At 43.0% G+C, this 20,767-nt stretch overlaps 1 protein-coding gene across 9 annotated transcripts in view; it reads right to left on the bottom strand.

The window, feature by feature from the left end:
• RBMS3 (RNA binding motif single stranded interacting protein 3) overlaps window positions 1-20,767 on the bottom strand; it is a 694,738-nt gene that overhangs the window by 433,933 nt on the left and 240,038 nt on the right. For 2 of the 9 annotated variants that reach the window (XM_032183108.1, XM_032183110.1), the window contains exon 1: window positions 1,611-2,082. The exons of the other annotated variants lie outside the window; for them this stretch is intronic. In XM_032183108.1, the coding sequence (XP_032038999.1) occupies window positions 1,611-1,685 (75 nt within the window). In that variant the 5' untranslated portion in view covers window positions 1,686-2,082. Of the gene's footprint in view, window positions 1-1,610; window positions 2,083-20,767 lie in introns of those variants that run through there. 9 annotated transcript variants of the gene reach the window in all.

Genomic DNA, 20,767 nt, shown 5'->3' with positions numbered 1-20,767 from the left:
CCCCCAATCCCCCAAACAGTTAAAGCTATAGGCAATATTGCAGTCAGGGCTAGTGACCGGCTGCTGCTGCAACAGCAACAATACACACTAAATGGTCACAAAGGTAAAACGCAATTTGGATCGACCTTGAAAGGAAGAGGAAAAAAAGCAATACAAATCCCTACAAAATATAAAATTTAAAAAATCTTAAATTTTATACAAAAAGCCTGCACAATAGGCTGAAAGAAAGAGCCCAGCGAACAAATGAGAGGTAACCCTGTTAGGAATTACAAGGCTATAATCACATTGAGTGGTTCTGGTGTCGTCGCAACTCACCCCAGCCTGATTCTCAGTTTTGACAATTAGTTAATTTATATCATGCAGCAGTCTGGCTATAAACGTTAACGGGAAAGTAATTTTATTAACGGGGAAATATAACTTAGCCTTTCAGAGCCGCGACCAGACCAACGTGTTTCAAACCAAAAGTCTGCACGAGCCAGCCTCCCCAGGGCACCCCACACGCGCAGACACACACGTCAAACGTCCCATGTGTTAAATTCGCCACAGAAGCACAACGTGTGTCCGTGTACGCAGGGGTACATGCATGCGTGTGCACCCTGGCTATATTTTTTTTCCTCAGAAAGATGCTACTTTATTGACTGAAACTGTTAATCCATGGCTGTGAGGTTACACTCCAGAGCAGGATTTTTTTTTTTATTATTTTTTTCTATACCGTGTCCTAACAGGGTTTGCAAACTTTCGTTTTAGGGTTTTCTTTTGTTACTGTCCCTTAGTTACAAAGGAAATCTTTTCAGAGAGCAGACTATTATACAACGGCACGAGAAAAATAAAGCTTTAATTAACCAACTCATGGCCAGGTAGCATCGACTTTGCTCAGCCCCTGAGGAAGACGAAGATGCAGGCCTGCTTTCCAGTCTCCCAGCATTTTAAAAATTATGGAGAAAAGAAAGAAGGAAAAGGAAGAGCCCATGCTTGGGTACACTCTCCAAAAGTAGCTACCCTCTATTTCTAGACCTTTGAAATGCAACAGAGTAGAGCCGTATCATCCTCAATGTGTAATGAAATATTAAAAGCAGTGCAACCCACTGACAGAAACTCCGCCAGATTTACAGCCCGTTCGCTCCTCATCCTCCCCAGCCCTTCACAGCATCTCCCGCTCAGCTGATTAAAAGTTTGAGTTTCCACAGACGCCTTTTCTAAGGGTAAAACGCTTTCAAGCCCCGGGTGAACTGGAGGGATCGTTGCAAGAGCCATCGAAGCAGCGTTTCTTGCCTGATGCTGTCCAGAGCAATCCTCACCCTGTGCCATAATAATCACGCTACCTGCCCGGCGTTACGATAGCGCTCACCAGAGCGCTCTCCCAGAACAATAAAAGGAATTGGCCGACGCCAGCGGCCCTCGAAACAAATCCGGTCGAATAAATAAAATTAAAGCACGGACACTAACCTTCCTGCCTCTCTCCCGCCTGCTCTCTGCCTACCAGCTCGGCTCTGCGTGACACCCAAGCCCAAGAAACGAGGGAAAGGCAGCAAGCCCAGCCAGCAGCCCCTGCCATTTGCACCGCTCGCTCCCCATCGCCCGCCGAGTGCCCGGCGGGACCCGCGCCCTACCTTGGTTTGGAGATAGTGGGGGTAGTAGTAGGTGTACTGGGGGTACATTGGCTGCTGGTCCAGGCGTTTGCCCATGTAGCTGGAGTCCTTCTGGCTGGTGCAGGGAACTCGTTGGCAGGGTGTAGTGCCCCAGGGCCTTTTTCTTCCCTCTCACGCCGCTATTCCTGACAGCGCGGGCGACGGAGGAGGAGGCTGCCGAGACTTCCTCGCCGTCTACCGCGCGCTACTTCCAGCGCAGCCAAAAACGCACAGGCGCGCACATCGAGGGCTGGGTGGCTGGCTGCGAGGGTGGGAGGAGGTGGGTGGCAGCCCCCTGCCCGGCTGCCCCCCCGCTGGCAGCGGCAGCAGCGTGCCTCCGGCGGTGCCCGCTGCCCGGCCGGGGAGCGTCCTGCGAGCGGAGCCGGGGAGGCAGCGCAACTCCAGCCCGCTGCTTGCTTGCTTGCTTCCTTCCTTGCTCCTCTTCTTCTTCTCCTCCTCCTCCTCCTCCTCCTCGCTCGCTCTACCTCGTCCTCGCCCCGCTCTCGAGCCCTCCCCTCTCGCTCCCCACCCACCCCCCTTCAAAAAAAAAAAAAAAAAAAAAAAAAGGGAAAAAAAAATAAAGAGGAAAAAAAAATTAAAAATTGAAAAAAAAATAGGAAAAAAAAAAAAAGAAAAAAAAACGGGGGGGGGAAGGGAGGGAGGGAAGAGCCTTCCCCAGCCTAGTTGCCGCTGCCTCCCTCACGGAGTGACATGGTGCTCGGGGCTCGTCCTGTCTTTCATTCAAACCCCCTCCGCGCCGCGCCGCCGGTGGGAGGGACCTCGGCGCGCCGCTCCCCCGGGAGGCCGGCGCAGGCCCCGCGGCCGCCCCCGCGCCCCCGCCCGCTGCCGCCGCCGCCGCCCCCGGCCCGGCCCGGCCGAGCCCCACCGCCCCCTTTCCCCCCCTCGTACCCCGCGGGGCTGGGAGCGCCCAGAGGCTGCGCTGGGAGTTGGGGGGAGCCCGAGCGGTGCGGGTGCAAAATGCTCCGACGGCGATTTTTGGATGTATTGAGGCGGCGGGGGGTGTGAGGCTGAGCAGGGCAAGGCGGGGTGACCCCCTCCTAGCCCGCCTCAACTCCTCCGTGCAGCGCTTCCCCGAGCGGCTGGGGGACGACCCGGGGCCAGACATATTAAATACATACTTTGTTCGAGCGCTTATATAAGGCTGGGTTTATTTAAAGTTGGAACAAAATGGAGGAAGAGGGTAAAGAGGAAACTCGCCCGGCGTGACTTAGGGTGCTTTCGGCCAGACACCACCACACCAGTTACACAGTTGCCACAAAAGTTACACACTGGTCCCAATGCCCCCAAAACCAAGCGATCAAGGCTCAGCTCCCAAGGCCATAGCAGCAAATCCCACTCCAACACACCCCACCTCAGCCAGGTGAGGGGCCAGGCATCGTACCCGCACCTTGCCCACCTGCGGGACCTCACACCTGCACGCGTCCCCATGGCATGGATCGGTGTCTGCACAGGGCCTCCCAACATCCACCCCCTGAAGGACTCAAAGGGAGAACACATCGTGCAACATGACTAAATCACCAGAAGAAAGTGTGTGAATAACAAAATGTTTCCTCTTGTACACAAGTCTCAGCATTTCTCCTTCTTTTATGAAAAAAAAAAAATCCTTTAACACGTCATCAGATTCCTGGGCCTTTCTACAGTGGCTTTGCCTATTTCTAAATTCACGGTGGGGAATATGGGGTGGCAGCTTCTTTTTGTTTTTATTTAAATCATCAATAGTATTGCAGTAGGATTGTCAGCTGCTGTATTATCAACCAAATTACTTCAAAAAAAAAAAAAAAAAAAGAATTATAAAAAGAATTTCTTTAAAGGGACACTTCTCAAGGCTGGTAGAGCTAAAATTAAACTTGCCAGCTGTGTTTTGGTTTGTGGGCACGTGCTTGAACATGACAGGAACATGGGAATATCACGCTTTACGCTGGCAGTTTGCTGTTCGTGTAAGCAGGGATATTTGTTCTAGGTTCCTCTAACTGCCCCATCACCAGCTAGCTGGAGAGCAGAGGAAAGCAGCTGAAGGAAACAGGCAGCACAGGACGCAATACACACATACAAAATACTGCCTGCATGCATTCTGGCGTTTCACGACCAGGCAGCATTAATTATTGACACTTGGGTACCTGCCCACATGGTAGGAACAATGAGGTGCCACATGTACACAAGTGTGTGGCACCTGTTTCGGGAGAGAAACTTTTGGGGAACCTATTCTCTGTTCCCAAGCCACTGCACCAGCATTAATGGTTGACCTTGCTCAACTCGGAGCACCTTGAAATACAACTGTTGCCTCAGCTTCCAAATTCACAGATAGAGATTCAGCAAAAAGGCCCAACTGGACAAAACACTGAGTACTTTCTATCTGTTCTACAGCCTGGGCTGCTCAGGAGTGCTGGGTCCCATGTAAGCTTGGAGCAGAGGTGAAGAAAGACAGAAACTGGAGGAGCAGCCTGACATTTCCCACTCCCAGCCCTAAGCTGGTTCTATTGCTACGCAGCTTTAAATACATCGCCTTGCCTCGTACTACATGATACTTGAGTGATGCTCTTGCTTACACCCTTTTTTCTTCCCACACCTCTCCGAAGGTGAAATAGGCTGTTGGAAGGTTTGTATCTGCAGGAGCAAATAGTGACTGCTTGGCTGTGTGCTGTGCTTTCAGCCTGACAGCGTTCAGGTTGTTCTTCCAGCTGCCAGAATTAAGTTGCTGTGCTTCTCCCCCCACCTTCGCACTTCTCCCTCAGGATATTAGCGTGGTTTTTCTTCCTAAGCGGTTTGTTTGTAGAAGGAGATGTAACCAGATTTGGGGGAAGAAAGAACCTATGTGTACAGAGTAAAATAAAAAAGGATACTGAGGAAGTAGAAAAACTTGCACTCTGACCAAGAACTCTCCTTGAACGTGCACAGTTTGCTGTGGCCAGTATTTTGCAACCAGGAAGGGCCATTCTGTCTGTTTCACCTGACTGCTCTGAGTATTTCACCTCATGACATAAAATTTAAATATGAGATTTCCACACGTGCCCCATCGCGTGCACTGACTGATACCACCAACGGCTTTCCCTACCAGGAAAATGTCGGGAGGCGCGGGAGAAGCCGGGCTGTTCCCTGGGCAGGTAGGGCTAGCTTCAGATCTGCCATTCACCAGCTCTCACCCAGCTTGCTGATGGCTTGAGTTTCCCTTTTCACCTGTAATCCTGCCAAGGTGCTGAGCAAGAGCAGAGACCGCTCAGCATTTGGCATGCTTTAGCCTTCAGAGATGCAAGATAGAGTGGAGGCAGCAAAAATAGGAATCCAATATAAAAGAGTAGGGGGCCAAGGGGAGAAGGCAGGAGGCAATATAGCAGAGCAGAAATGCAAATGAACAGCCACAAAAGCAGATTTAGATAGCACACAGCCTCTGAACAAATGCTAGCGCTGGAAAATGGAAAATTTCCATTTGCAAAATACAGACATCAAAAAGATCATCTGTGACTTGGGAGCACACTGTTTAAATAGAATCCCCTTCATTTTCTGGCCTGTGCATTTGAATAACCGAATCCACTTGCAAACTGAAATACCAGTTTGCCTACTGAGTGTTAAGTATAAATGTTCCTCAAAAGAAAAGACAAGCTGTTCAGTCCCAGCGAGCAAACTTCACAACTTTCCTTCCTGCTATTGGATGCTCGTTGTCAACCCCAACCCTGGAGCACTCGTGGGAATTCAGTGAGCAAGCCAGGACCCAGTGCACCTGAAAAGGAGTTGCTGCGTTGGTGTCACCCGACGTGCAGGGAGTTTTGCAAGACAGGCGAGCAACAGGAATCTCTTGGACAGGAAATTTAGAAATCAAATGAAATAAATGGGAACCAATCAGCTGGAAACCAGACAGCCAAATTTATTCAAAAGCAGATGCCAAAGGATATTAACTCAGAAACAACCAGTGCTGTGGATAAGCAACGTGGAGTTAACTGACAGGGGGAAAAAAAAAAAAAAAAAAAAAGAGAGAGAGAGAATAAACTGAGGTAAAGAAATTATGTATGTTTGGATGTATTTTTACATTTCATAAAACACAGATTTCTTCATTCACAAAAAGAGATTCAGAATAAAATCACAGGCACCTACTAGAAGAATGTAATTCAGGGGCTCTTATTTGCTAAATACATCTCTACATGTGCTCTTTTTCCCTTTTTTAATAATTTTTTTTAGCTTTCTATGAAAACCTTCTTAATTCACATTGAGCTGACTCATGAAGCAATTCAAGCATTTTCTAGCTCCTTGCTCTTGAAAAGCAGCAATGTGTACTCTAGAAGAATTAACCTTTGACAAATTAAGGCAAAATCATCTAAATCAGGACTAGGGAAAAGTCTCTCATTCAGCAGCAGAAATGCAGCAGCCATCATCTAAAGCAATATAATAGGTTAAGGAAAAATACCAACAATGATTATCTCAGGCTTACATTTTTGACACTGTCTCTCAGCTTTTATTCTCTCTATTTACTCATTAAAGCTGGTTTCAAAGGAGACCATAGTGATGTCTGACAGCTTGTTTACAATGGGTTACAAGAAGAATACTGATTTTATTTCTAGATCTGTCAGCTCCTTCAGTCCAGATACTTTAAAACTACATTGATGAACACAGGATCTTGCTATTTATTAGTTAGTTTATCGGGCTGATTTGCCTAAGGATAGCTAAGTGAATTTCTATCAAGCAATATATTCTGGTGCAACCAGGATCACTAAAGCATGCAACAGAAAAAAGGCAGAAAAAAGACAACGAGAAACAGAAGACTTAGCATTGCAACAAGACAATTAGGGAATTAGGTGTATGGGATTGACAAGTTCTCTCTGAGGTGGGGGATGCCACCGTTTTCTGACGTGCCATGCCTCAGCCCTACCTGTGGCTCCAGAAAGCAGGACCCCAAGATTAACGTAGTGGAAGCAATTCTCTGTCCCGGTCTCATCCTGCCTCAATGTGCAGATGGAGGACCCCCTGTTCACATCTCCTCCCTACCTCAGCAACCCAGGCCTTCTGTCAGTAGTATGGCATGAATGTTACATGCCTTTTTTTTCAGTAAGGGGGAGGAAAGGAAGAAGGGAAGACCCACGAGAGACCAACAACACAACACTTTGCCCACACATGCATATCTCCCACCTCCGTGAAGCCACACAGGTTTGTCCTCCAGTCTTCGGCACAAACCATGGCAGCACCGTGAGGTCTAGGGTGAGGCAGAGCTGCAGGCAGGTAAGATATTGGACAACAGCAAAGGCTTGCCATCTAGCTATCATTAGGTTTCATTATTTTTCACCCCATCATCTTCTGCTTAATGCTATAGTTCAGTATTTCCACTGATTGACTTCTAAAGGCCCAATCCTAAAGGACATCTTCAGACAGTGGCAGAGTGGAAAATTTCAAGAAAAAAGGTGAACAACAGTGAACATTCACTGATAGCAAATTGTATTTTCCATCTGATACAATCTCTTGCCTGCACAAGCAAATGAAACCAGCAGCCAGTTGTACAGACAACCCAAATTTATGTGCTAAAGTCCTCTTTCTGCAGATGTTAACAGACACAACCACAGTAAATAATGTTGCCTTTATCTTTTATCTATGGTCTACTTCTTATGCACCTGAGAAGCTTTGCAAGCATTGATTCATTCTGTGATGTGAAAGAGGATGAAGTGACAAAGCCAACCAGTGGCGAAGCCCGAGTTGTCACAACAAATGGTGGATTCCCATCCTCATCACCCATCACCACACCGTGATGGCAGTAGAAAACACAACCTGCAGGTAAGGACTGGTGCTTTCATCTGTCCTGAAGGGCAGAAGGCGGCTCAGTGGCAGGGAAATGCAGTGTGGGGACATGGGAGAGCAATATGGGATGCAATGACTTGCTGCTGCACCCTCAAACAAGATTCACATCAATAATTCAAGGCTTTCAGAAAACACCGGGATTTTGCAGAGGTTAGGCCTTTCAAAGGTTGCATTTTCTATAGCAACTCCACATCACGAGGTAGTAAATATTGTGCCTGTTCTTGAGTCTATACAGTTAGGATAAAAAGGGCAAGCTTTTTATGCCCCCAGACAGCAGCAGGACTAACCAAGGTCATTTTGCTAGTCCAGCACATTAACTTAATGCTACCAGCATTACAAGTGGCACAATGTCAGGGAGAAAAATTCTCCACTTCCCACCTTCCTCCCTCCAAAGTCCTGCTTACTAGTCACCTTCCCCACCCCTCTGTTTACTTAAAATCAGACTGTAATCAGGAAACGTGAGCTTTTTTTCTTGAGGAAGTTTATTTCTGAAGGTAATGGGGAGACGTAAATATGCCGCCTGTTTACTGAGGCTCATAAACACATAAGAACACAGGCAATTAATTGTCACTGAGAGAGTTCCACTGAACATGGAAAATCCTAGCTTTTTAGGGCACATTTAAGTAAATGTTCACCCATCATGTACTGAATTACTTAGTGAGATATTAATTTTGTGCTCCAACTGAGGGTAATCACAGAACAAACCAGCATTATTCACATTGCTCTCTGAAATTACAGCGAGGGTAAGCTGAAGAACAAAGGCCAGCAGGAGTCGAGCCTCTCGACTTGAAAGGAATTATCTTTTCCTCTAATTGAAGCGAGGGCTGTTTTGTTTTGGTTTTTCTTTCCTTCCTCTCGCTAAACTTCCAGCAGCACTCCTTGGGAGAATGGCTTCTTGCAGCGGGCTGGTGCTCTTGGAGCCCAGGAGCAGCGCCTCATCTGCATGGGAAAATTTACTGAGCTGACTGTACCAGCATCCTTGGCAGATGGAGTTATACCAGCAGAGCTCTTCATGCGGGCTTACGCCAGTAAGTGGCCCTATTTACGTAAGGCCAGAAAGCTGAGAGGTCTGGGTCCTGTTTGCTGGTGCTGCCTCTGACCTAGGCTGTGACCTTGGACAAACAAACCACTTCTCCATCTCCCTCCTGCCTTGCTCAGCCTCGAGAGCGTCAACTGGAAGCTCTCTGCAGCAAGAGCAATCTGATGGATTTCACAGCAGCAAGGGAGAACCTCGATTTTGGTAGGGCACCACAACAGCACATCATCAGAAATCTGTAATAATGTACGTAAACTGCTTGTTCTTACACCAGCCAGCCAGCTGGTGCTAGATGACTCTCACGGGCTGGGGCATTTTTTTTTTGCATGGGAAAAAGTTAACAATAGGCAAGAACAGAGGGTCATCTCAGGCGAAATTCCTTCGCTATCAAATATAATACTTTCAGCTTTCTCTATACTTATCCTCCCTAGCATGCCAAGACACATTTCTTCTTGTCTCTTTCATATCTGGCAGGCTTTTTTATCCACTAAATAACGCTTCATCTAATGCTGGCTGTAAATAAGGCCTGAAGGAGCCTTGGCTAATAATTTCCATTTCATTTGGTAATAGACCCCCTTCTAAAATGCAGTACAATTACAGCAATACACTTACAATTTTGCCCAAAACTTCATTCAAGAGTGTTTGTAAAAATATTGTTTTTCAATTACCACTACTGCTAATTTTCTGGTTGTGATGAAATCTCAAAATATGACCTTTTTAGTTCAAATTTTGATTTTTTGTTTGATTTTTTTTTTTCACACAAGTCCTGCTTTGACCCATCTGCAATCAAAGTTTCTCCATTTAGTCACGCTGAAAAAGGAAAAAAACATGAAGTCTAAAAAAAAGTCTGTATCATTTTTTTAAATACATAAAAATTCTTTTTTTTTTTTTTTTTTTTTTTTTGATACATGTAGGAAAGCATTGTTTCAGAATTATGCAGACAAAATACCAGTATTTAAATTGGTCCCCAGTGAAATGCGTTCCTTGGTTGTTTGTTTTTAATTGTAGTTCACAACTGGGAAAAGCAATTTGCACTTTAGCTTGTCCCACTAAGCCACTCTGTAATTCAGAGTCTGTTCAGTCCGAAGCATTTCATAAATAAAGAAAAAATGCAGGTTAAGAGAAACCATAACCTTTGGACACAACAAATGCTATTCTTCTCCTCCTCACCTAAACACAATCGGGTAGTGCAAGCACATGAAAACACTTACTAGAACCTCTAGTGCCTTCTTATCAACGTGTAAAGCTTCCTGGTGACACTACATGAGAAATTATAAGTGTCCACTAAATATGGAATCAAAAGATTGCATGTGACAATTCCCAACAGAGGGGGAATTTCCGGCTCTCAAATTATCCCCTACCCAGATACAGAGAAAATGCGCAGCAAATGGAGAAGTACAGTGCTGTGAGCTGGGTGAAAAGTTCTACGTGCAGATAAGCTGGAGACTTGAAGCAATTCTCTGTTTTTCAAATCAGTTCACTCTTCTGTAGGAATAATGGCATTTTTTGTAATAGACAGCTTCCATTTACCACAGAACCAATGCAACCTGCCGTGCAAAATCAAACTTTATGTCACGCCAGATTACTGTCCATCATAACCAAAGAAAATGTATTGAACAGAATATATTTGGTTTAGGAAATCTGTATTTTGTCAGCTGCAGTATAACTCATTGTCCATTAAACAGCACCAAGCCCATTCTAAACAGAGCACACTCTATAAATGTTTAACCTCCCAATCCTATACTTGTCAACTTTCCAGAACAAAAGTGAGGGTGATACCTGACATCTAACAAAAACAGAGTTAGGGCTGCCATTTTCCCGTACCAGAAAAATTCTTTGGGTAAGAGATCATATATTTCCTGCAGACAGACAAATGCTAATTATAGCGCAACTCTTCCCTTTTTCTTTCCTCCGCCATTTATTTCTTTGCCTTCCTCCTCTTCCCAGCGCATCTTTTCTTCAGTCTTGTTCATCGAATATCTTTTGCCTTCAAAAAAATCTCATCAAATCTCTACATTCTCCTACAGTTATCTGTTTTGAGAATAATTTGCCTGCCCTCTTTTATATATTCCAGCTGGAGTTTTTAATAAAGCACAGGGACTCAAGGCTACTGTATTTTTATTAGGAGATGGTGGAAACTTTATAATGATTTCTATTCACATTCAGCAAACGCTCTTCCCTATTGTTCTACCCTATTCACCTCTGCCAACATCCTATTCCCAAATCACTTTTACTCTGTAATCCTTCATCCGTTTTGTCTCCTCTTCATTTCTGTCCCCACCTAACCCCTATCTTGCCAGCACAAGTACTTTCCTTTTCTTAACCTTTTCTCCTTTCCTTTTTTGTTGCCCTGATTCCTCAGTCACGGATGTTTTAGGTTCCACTGATATTTCTCCCACTTACATCTCAGTTCTTTGAATATAGAACCAAGATGTTCTTGTGGGGGGAGAAATCACTGAGCTATTCTTTTTAACTTGGAAATCCATCCTGCCAGGTTGGAGGAGAAAGCACTGTATGTCACAAACATCTAAATTCATGTCAGCCAAGGTGCCCCAGCAGGGCTGGGGACAGAGTTAGGGAATTGAAAACATAGTGAAATGAGAGGATATTAAGTTCATTAAGTGTGGAAGAATTAGGTCTGATAAACTGAAGATCAATCAATCCCAGCTCTTACTGACTGACTTTCAACAAAGGGATTTACAGAAGTTTCTGCTGGGTATGAATATACACATCTTCCCTTCTCCTAACAAGTGCAAGTTGCCCACCCCTGACAACAACACACTTGTCTCTTCAGGATCCCACGGCAGCAAAATATATCAGCTTAAAAACATAAAAACAGTCATTGCCAAAGATTTCTCACCTCACATACAGTGGGGTAAGAATGGCGAGGGGAAAACACTATAAGCATGTGGGAGTGAAATATTAATCTTCTGGTATAGTTTTCCAGCTGAAATACTGACACGAATTCTGCTTGCAGATAATTTGTGGTTGGGCCATTTGGTACATTCCCACAAAGCAAAGGTAGACATTTTTGTACTGTGAAGACATTGTAGATAAATATATATATATATGTATATATATAATTTTGGAGTTTTAGCAATAGATATATATTTGTGCTAGTCATCTTACTTGAATGTTTCACCAGAAGGGCTGGTAGCATTCTGTCACTATGGTTATTTGACATTTCCCATTTGAGTTAACTACTGGTTTGTCAGATATCTACCATTTCTGTTGAGTATTTCCATCTTGTAGATCACTTCCTCGCTTTGAATTCATGTTGAGAAATTTCAGTCAAACCATTTGTCTTTTTCTTGTTTCTCATGAAAGATACCTGCTGAGGTGCCAGGGGGGTTACCCATCACTCACTGAGATGAGGAGTTGTGGAGGAGGGAGCCCAAAAGGAGACTGAAGAGTAAAAGTAAAGAGGAGAGTAAAAAGGGGGGACATGTCTAGGTTATATGGGAGAACTAGGACAATAAATCAAGGCACAGATGTTGTAAAAGGAGCCCAGGGTGGGTGAGTGTCACAGTCTACAGCAGAGAAGGGTCAGATGGGGAGGTGGGAATAGTTGTGCAAAATGGGAGGTGAGATTAAGAATGGAGTAAAACTAAGAATGAAAAAGCAGCGGTAATGGCCACCAGGTAGCTGAGAAGAGCCAAATGGTTTGGGTGAGCAGGACAGGACAAAAGAGAAGCCAAAATGTGTGAGAATGGAAGGGGCAGAGAGATGCATAAGGAAAGGAAAAGACAGCACTCCCCGTCCACATCCTGGACCCAATGACATTGACCACTCCTCTGTTGTCAGCAACAATCACCTACGTCCAGCTGCCAAGCGTCCCAGTCCTTTCTAGCAGTGCTTCACAGAGACAATTAAAGCTTACTGCTGCCAAGCTCTCCATGTCTGTGTGATAAATAGAAAGATTTCAACCTTGCTGACAATCCATTTGTCAATGTGCCATGGGATGGCATTTGCAGGTTCCTTTTTAAAAAGCTAAACCTTTTTCCACACAGAAATTAAATTAAAAGAACATGGGGGAAAATTCCATGTGAGCCCATATTTAAGGTTAATGAGTAATGGGATAATTATAATGAATAATAAAAAGATAATGAGTGTTCATAGAGGAGCCCATTACAACTGTGTAGACAACCATTACTCTGTAATTTTATACCTTTTGAACACTTGACTTTGCAACCTTAATGCTTTTTTAACATTGTTTTTGCCTGTGTAATGATATATAACAATCTCCAGACACCATCTGCAGTCTTCATATTTCCTTGATCTCTTTCAAACAACTTCTAGTACTGTGTATGAGAAGAGGCAAGTGATTACTTCACTGAGTAACAGCCAGGAGATAGAGAGGAATATAGTTGGTTGTTTTCTTTCTTTACTATTCATAGCTACTGTCTCAACAGTTAGGACCATGCTACAGGCTCTTGGGCTTTGTCTGCTTTAAAGCTTCTTCGTTCATGACAATTTTGTCAAAACTTCTTGATTCTGCAGTTTGCTTCTCCCATTGGTCTAACAGCCGAACCCAAGATAATTAGGCTTCAAGACACAATTAAATATTTAATGTTTCAGTTAGGGTTGTGGCCGAGAGCATGGCATCAACCATTTTCTTGATACCTTTTCATCTGACATTGTGCCAATTGTTTTAGCTGTATATGCTCCCCTTCAGTGCTGGACCCCCACTTAGACGTGGTACCAGGCACATTGTTTTAATTGGAAAGAGGCATTGTGCACTTACAGACTATCATCATATGTCCAGTTTACTGCTAGAAAAAGCCAATATTAATAAGGGTTGCTTTTGCATTTCTTTAGGCATTACATATTTTAGCTGCAAATGTCAGCTCTTAGCAAGTTCTTAGATGCTGATCCCGAAGTATTGTAGTATCACTAAATGCTCTGTACAACTGTCCCAACTCCTTGTCACTCTAACAACTCTGGGTCACCTTAAAGCCACTCCAAGTCCCTAAACATCTGCATCATTCAGACTGGAATCCTAATGTGTACTGTGCAGCAACCGTCAGTATGCTACCTGCATGCTTATATGCAGGTGGCTCTCTTGGCAGCTGAGATTTCTATTTGCAATAAAAGAAAAAACTGTTTGCAATAAAGAGCAAACACTTTGGGGGACCAGCTCAGCGACTCGCCTACCTGTGTGACACACGTTCTCATTTCCACCCGCATGACCCTGAAGCAGTCATTGCAGTCTGAGTGGAAAAGGGGAGTTAACACTAAATAATATTAGATAAGAGCCAATCTCTACTCAGCACTCTTCAAACAGCGAGAGAAACATGCCTTAGGTGTAAAGTGAGAGATCAAGTAGGAGGAAACAGTAGTGAAGAACGACAGGGCAAATGAAAGACCCTCTCTGCATGCCTCTCTGAATTGGTCTTTTCTATTATTAAGTTCCTGGCTGTAAGAGAAAGGTGACAGAGATCCCATGCTCTCACTGGCACAGCAAGTCGTTCACTTGCTCTTCAGCATTACAAAGAAAGAGCAGTATATGAACCTGCAGTGTTTACACCTGCAATTTTATGCAGTAATTTGGTTGCCTCCCTGCACGAAATAAACATGGCAGCACCTAATTCTGGGGATAGCCTTGTAACAGCACTAACCAGAAAGAGGAAAAAACTCAGGCTGCACACGGATACTTAGTTGTATAGCTTCTGTAAAGGTGAATGGGAACAAGGAGTCTAAATCCCAATACGCTGTTTGAAAAGGACCATCTCAGAGCTGAAATGATGGACAGCTTTATGCGTACGAGGACTGGTGCACACACAACCCAGGATCCATGTAGGACGGTGGATGACAGCATGCCACTGTGCACTTGGGTCCCACAGGACTGTCTGGGAGCAGTTTGACCCGGTTCAGCAGAACTGGCCCTTAAATATCGCAGCCATTTCCTGAACCAGCTATTAAAAACCGCTTCCAGCAGTGGACTTTGCAAGCTGCAGGCCCTGCCACTCGCTCGCGCTCCCCTGGGAGCCCAGCGCCTGTGGCTCCTCCGCTCAGTACATGGCTCCAGCACACCTTCAGCGCGGCTCAGTCCCCAGCCCTGGCCTCCTCCCCGGAGCTGGCGGTTGTTGCATGTCTGCCAGCATGAATACCAGTGCCTTTTGGCCGGGGAAGAGATGGCATACCAAGCCCGGGATTTCTGGAATATGATACTAGGGTTTCTCTGCATTAGCCTGGTGGAGCTTCTAAATTTCCACCTTAGTCGCTTTATGTAACACAACCAAGTAGACATTAAAAGAAGAGTTGCAAAGTAAACAGCTAAAATTTCTGGAGTACCAGAATTGAGGCTGCTTATTAGACCTTAGCTACCCCTTCAAGCCTATTCATTAGGGTAAAATCTGCAAAATTACATGTAATGCCAATGTCAGGGCCCCTCACCTTCTCAGTGATGGATGGGCATCTCTAACTGAATAATTAAATATTTCATATTTTATTTCCTCTTCTTTAATACTTTACTGTATTTACTGTACGGTGTTCAAACTCTGCTCTGAAGACAGAATTATTAATGTTTGCACAGACTTTCAAGCAGGTGTTTTTCACTACAGTGACAGCGTGCTTTATAACACATGTAAATTTATCCTCCTAACACCTAGCACGATACAGAACTATGTTCATTTCTAGTTAACAGGTAGGCAACTGAGGCACATAGAAAATTAACAAAAAAGCCAGCACAAGTATTTAGTACACATTTTGAGACAGGGCCTCAATTCTCAGAACACTGTGCATCCCGTAGCACAGCCCTCTCAAAGCCCATATCGTACGCTCACTGTCCCCAACTCAGATGAAACTCAGAGCTTCAAGCAAATCATCTCTGCCATGGCTCCTTCACAGCATTAAAACATGCAGTTCCTTTTCAAAAAGGTCTCACATGGAGCCTACAGAACATTCCTGACCCCACATGGGGTCAGCTCTCTGCGGAGCCATGTCCCACTGGGTGCTGCTCCGAGCCTCCAACCTGCGTGCTCATCTCAATCTTCTCACTCAGTAAACTTAATCCTACTGTTACAGCAACTGAAAAGAAGGATTTACAGTGGAAGAGGATGGAAAACCTTAACAATAAGCAGTTCAATCAATCCCTTTCTATATATAAAATTAATGATAGAGAATTGTAAAATTATCAGAGAATGAAGCAATAATTTTATGAAATAGAGAGCTAAAATACACTCCAAGGGATTAACATCCACAGTAGATTATCCCCTCCATACAAAATTTGTAATGGATTTCTCTGAATGGGATATTTCTTTATAGCAGAAGCATGAGATGCTCTTTTTAAGATCTTTACTATCTGACTTTTGGCTTTTGTTTTCTTTGTTCTTTGTTACAGCCATGTCGAAATAGTGATCTTGACTGATGACACAGGCAAGATCTCTCGATGAGAGGTTTTAATATGATGGGGAGAAGCACACAGGCCACACGTGATCTTGTTTGGAAAAAGCAGAGTTCTCTGCTTGAAGATTTCTGGTCGCTAATGGAGTACAGTGGGACTCGAGTAAGCAAAAATAGCATTGTGGTTAAGATACTGGCCTAAACTTGGAAGATATCTTCTGGTTCCTGGCTCTGCTGCAGACATCCTGTGTGTCCTTGGATAAACGCCTCTTGTGAGGCTAATTTCATTTATGTGCTCACGTACGTAGTAATGAGCCTCATAAACAGCCTATAAATATAATCACTTGAAATTATTTTTAAGGTACAATCTCTTGAATTCTGTGAGGGATTTCATGTTCTCTTGGGAGAAGGGAAAGTGTATGCCAGGCTAAAGGCATGAGATTGATTTGGATCTATCTCAATTTCAGTGGCATGTGAGCATATTTAAATTTGGCATGTGCAGACCATTATGATAAAAAAAGAGCCTGCATTATTTGCACTATTTCTTATTTTCGTTCTCAGTCTGGGATTCTTCAGACTGTAGGAAGCAAGGAGAAACACATATAGATGATGATATCTTTGAAATATGCACTGGCTCTGTGTCTTTTTTGTGCAAAATTCAGGCTTGGGAACATTCTGTAAAAATCTGTGTGCATGCACAACAGTTGTAATTATTCATACAGACCCAACTGTAAACCACAGGCTCATATGTACACCTGGAAGTTGCATATCTTGACACACAAAATGCATGCAGCTATGCAGTTCACAAGTCAAATTCTACAGGAAGGGTGGTCCTAGAGCAAATGCAGGTCTGCCAGATTTGCTAATTAGGGTGGTGCCTCACCACTTGTGGTGCAAGCAAGTGCTCTGCTGCTTTGCTGGTGCTCTGGCAGCCTCTGCTACAGACATCCAGCAATCCCGGGTAAACAACCACTGCTTGAAGCAAGTGCAACATGCCATGGACCCTGGGGCCAGCCAGCAAACACAAACTGTGGCACAGTTAGACCACCATAATACTCCCAGTTTTGTTTCTCAATCCCTCTTCAGCCTCTTCCTTTTCAACAAGAATGATCTCCTCCAATATATATCTTCAGACAATTGTTGACCTCTAGTTGCTTACACAAAGCAAACAGAAATAAGTAAATTATACATTTTGTAAGTCTACATGTATTGTCTGCATCTACCATCTATGTCTAACACAGATTTTATTAAAACATTTTTACCAATTTTCCAAAGTAGCTATGCCTTACCTATTTCATTACAGAAAGATCTTTTGTGTGTGTGTGTGTATTTTAACTTAATACATCCAGTTAAAAAGCCATGCACATGCAGTCATTTCTGCATGGATTGTTTACAAGCAAAACAGTGTCTGTGTTTGAAAACCCACCCATCAAGAATATGTTTACCATAAAGCAAAGTGTTTCATAGTATGAAAGTGCAGCTGAAGGTACTCTTGATGATTAGTGAGGAACCAGCATTCATTATTCATTTGTAAAGTAATGATTGTTTCCCTTAAATCTCTATAGCATTCCTTGCATCACGTTACCGCTTTCAAATAACTAGAAATGCCAATATCTTAATGAATCAGAGTACTACTACATCGTCAAAAGTTGTTAGAAGACACGAAAATTATCAATTTCTAACATGAAAGGGAGCAGGCAGGAAGACAAAACTAAGCACATAAGCAAAAAGTAGCTGCTATTTCCAAATTAAAAGCATCTCTTTAGATGCTAGAAAACCTGTGATTGAAGTTTCTGCAAGAACCGATAGTTCAAATGTGATCACTTACACTACTAGTTTTTTCCTGGATGGCAGCCCTAATAGTTACTCAAGTTGATTCCAGTTCACGTAAGGGCGAAGGTGTGCTTCTGGAATTACCCCTGCTGTCCAGTCTCTCAGAGAATTAACAACCTTGGCAATTAGGAACAGAGCCTTACCAAGCAGCACCCTTGTTGAAGGGAAAGGAGAGGACATGAAATTAAGAGGCAGTGCCCTCTTCCCTTGCTTCTCAGGAACCGTCTGAGATATTAGGTTAATGCCTCGGCACTGGGATGCCTCAGTAACAATGAGGCTTGTAGCAAGGCAAGAATCTCGACACTCCCAAAAACTTGTTAATTTTGGCAAGTAAGTTATGTCTGGGGAGCTGAAGTGGAGAAAATAAGGATGTAATAATGTTGCAATGCAATATTATAACATTATGAATAACATTCATAATGCCATCGGATACATTCCAAAAGAAGACTTCTGATATATAAAAAAAAAAAAAAAATTGGCTCCTATTTTATTAAAGCTGAGGAAACAGTGACAGCTCAACAGTAAACTGTATGTAACAATTACTCAATAACAAGTTTTACAGCAAGCTTGGGTAGTTTCTTGCTTGTATCCTTTTGGCATTCATGTTTTTTTTTTGTTTGTTTGTTTGTTTTTTTTTTTTTTAAGTGTAATGACAAGGGCATTGCTCATGTTCACTGAAATACCTCCAACTACATTCAAGCTGTGATCAGTATCACATTTACCACTGTCTCACAGTGCCCTTATATTAGTATTTTCTATTTCTTAGGGAAATACATTTCACATACACACACACCGAGTAAATCCAAAATGAGCCTTAAATAATCTTGTTCAGGGCAACAGAGAATAATGACTGTGTCTTCAATGAGGGGCATAATTACAACAAGCTGTCAAAGGAAACTTTAAGAAGGTTTGGGGGCAGGGGGAATTAAAAGCTATTTACCTCTATCAAAGCAGAGTGAATAAGGGTAATGAGTAATAACCCTGAGAAAATGACAACAAAGGGGAACATTCTCAGCACCATGAGTGGGAAATTAATCAAGTCCCTCTTTTGTTAACAGGTGTTGCACAATAAATTCCCTCTGTTCCGCCCTGAAAAAGCATCCTTAATATTAGAAAGGAAAAGTTCAGAGAAGTAAACAAGAAAAATGCTACCTTGTACTTACAACGCATCATTTGCAAATGTCTCAAAGCACTTTTCAGTTCAGTACAGTAAAATAAATACTGAAGTTCGGTATCTTACAGCATTTTAATTTAAAATAATGGAGGGAACACGGTGCCCTAAATTAACAAGTAGGCAATGGATCCATGCCTACAAGATCAATTTGGACAATACCAAATGATTTTCAGGAAGCCTCCTGTTGCAGCTAACAAAGTACTGGAGTGCCTTCTGGAGATGCAGAAACTTGTACATCTTGATTACATCTGCACCACCTCAGTCCTCTAAGTCAGGGAATGCTTAGTTCAAGTCAGAGGAGCACAATGCAGTTGTGTAAACAGAAGATTGAAAATCAGGAAATCCTTAGTTCTAAAATGGGATCCAACTGTGTCCTTTTTCCTGTCCACAAAAAAGTTAATGAAGCAACCTAAGCCGCCCGCCCTCTCCTCCCTCTCAAAGAGATGCGGTAGTACAGAAGTACCAATCTCGGCGACCTGCTGGATGGTTTAAATAAACTAACGTGGATACATTAAATAAGTTCACATCTTTAAAATATTTTGAGGGAAAAAAATGTTCTATAAGCATTAAATATTACTGAAATAGAGAGCAGAAGATCTTTTCAAGGGGGAATTACTACATTTCCGTTCTTCACGTATCAATTACACATTAATGCAGCAAAACAAAGAAAGATGAGCTTTGACAGTTCTCAGAGAATGGTTTTCACTGTTGCATATGCTCTTGATTTGACACTACAAATAAAAATGTTATTCTGTGTATCCCTGATCATGTTCCCAAACCATTACTGAGGCCTAGAATATTAAGAGTTTCTGTGCAAGCTCTCTTCTGTAATATCCAGTCCAGCTTAGTCATACATTTAATAGACATGCACAAAGCATGTTACTGTTACTCCTTGTAAAATTAAGAAAAAGATGGGAAAGTGAATGGGAAAGAGAATGGGAAAGGGAAAGAGAAAAAAGATAGAAAGAGAGAAAGAAAGAGAGAAAATTAAAAAAAAAAAAAAAACACTTTTCCTCCAATCACTTTTTCTATTTAGGCAACTGCTGTAGTTGCAGCAAGGGACGTATGTAGCTGTGAATGACAGTTGCTAGTATAAATGAGACTGGATAGGAAGTGGTGTTCAGAAAAGACCCTCTAGGAAGAAATGAGCCGTGTAGAGAAAACATGAGAACCCTTTTGCAGAATACAAGGCACAAAATTGCTTTTGAATTTTGTTCTTCTTTTAGAAGCTATTTGAAAATGAATGATGTTTTTCTAGTAACCATAAATAATTTTTAAAAGGAGAATATTCCCATATAAGCAATCTCAGTATCTGAGTCCAGAGTGAAAGAGCAGGTCCCAAAAGGTGCAAAGTCCAAGGCAGGCACCTTCCTCCCCCTTCTGCTCTATAAAGTCTACCCCAAGAAGCTTTCAGATTTTTTATTATTATTATGCGTTTTTGCTTCATGCTGAACAAATATAATTAAAATAACAGTGCATAAATGTTGGAGTCATGGGCCTCAGATAAGTCAGTGAATCTATGCCAAGTTATTCCTGCTGCATATTTAGCTCTCAAATAAGATTTCATATGAACACATACAAGTCTTATATTGCTTGTTAACTTGCTCTGTAGAATAAGACAGCAAAATTGATCCAGCCTCACTAAATTCTGAAGAACGAATGCATGGCTTGAAACACTTAAGAAGAAACCTTCTTTACTCAGACTCCATGCTTAGAATGAACACAAACTTTTGGACCATCGTTGGCCATGCTGAGCAGGCAGGCCTGTGATTTCTAATCACATCAACCTTAGAGTGATTGTGAAACCAACAGTTGTGTCTGAGCAATTGGAAAAATAGATACAGAACAAAGGGGAAGACCCATCTCAACAGGGCTTCTCCCTCAAGTGCATAAACTCAGCTTCAGTGGAAAACATAAATATTTCATTCACTATTTTGTACTGTATTTCTCCTGTGA

This window comes from Aythya fuligula, chromosome 2 (genome assembly GCF_009819795.1).
Source record: "Aythya fuligula isolate bAytFul2 chromosome 2, bAytFul2.pri, whole genome shotgun sequence".
Taxonomy (NCBI): domain Eukaryota; kingdom Metazoa; phylum Chordata; class Aves; order Anseriformes; family Anatidae; genus Aythya; species Aythya fuligula.
Note: the sequence above shows the minus strand (reverse complement) of the source record. Positions and strands in the feature narration are given on the sequence as shown.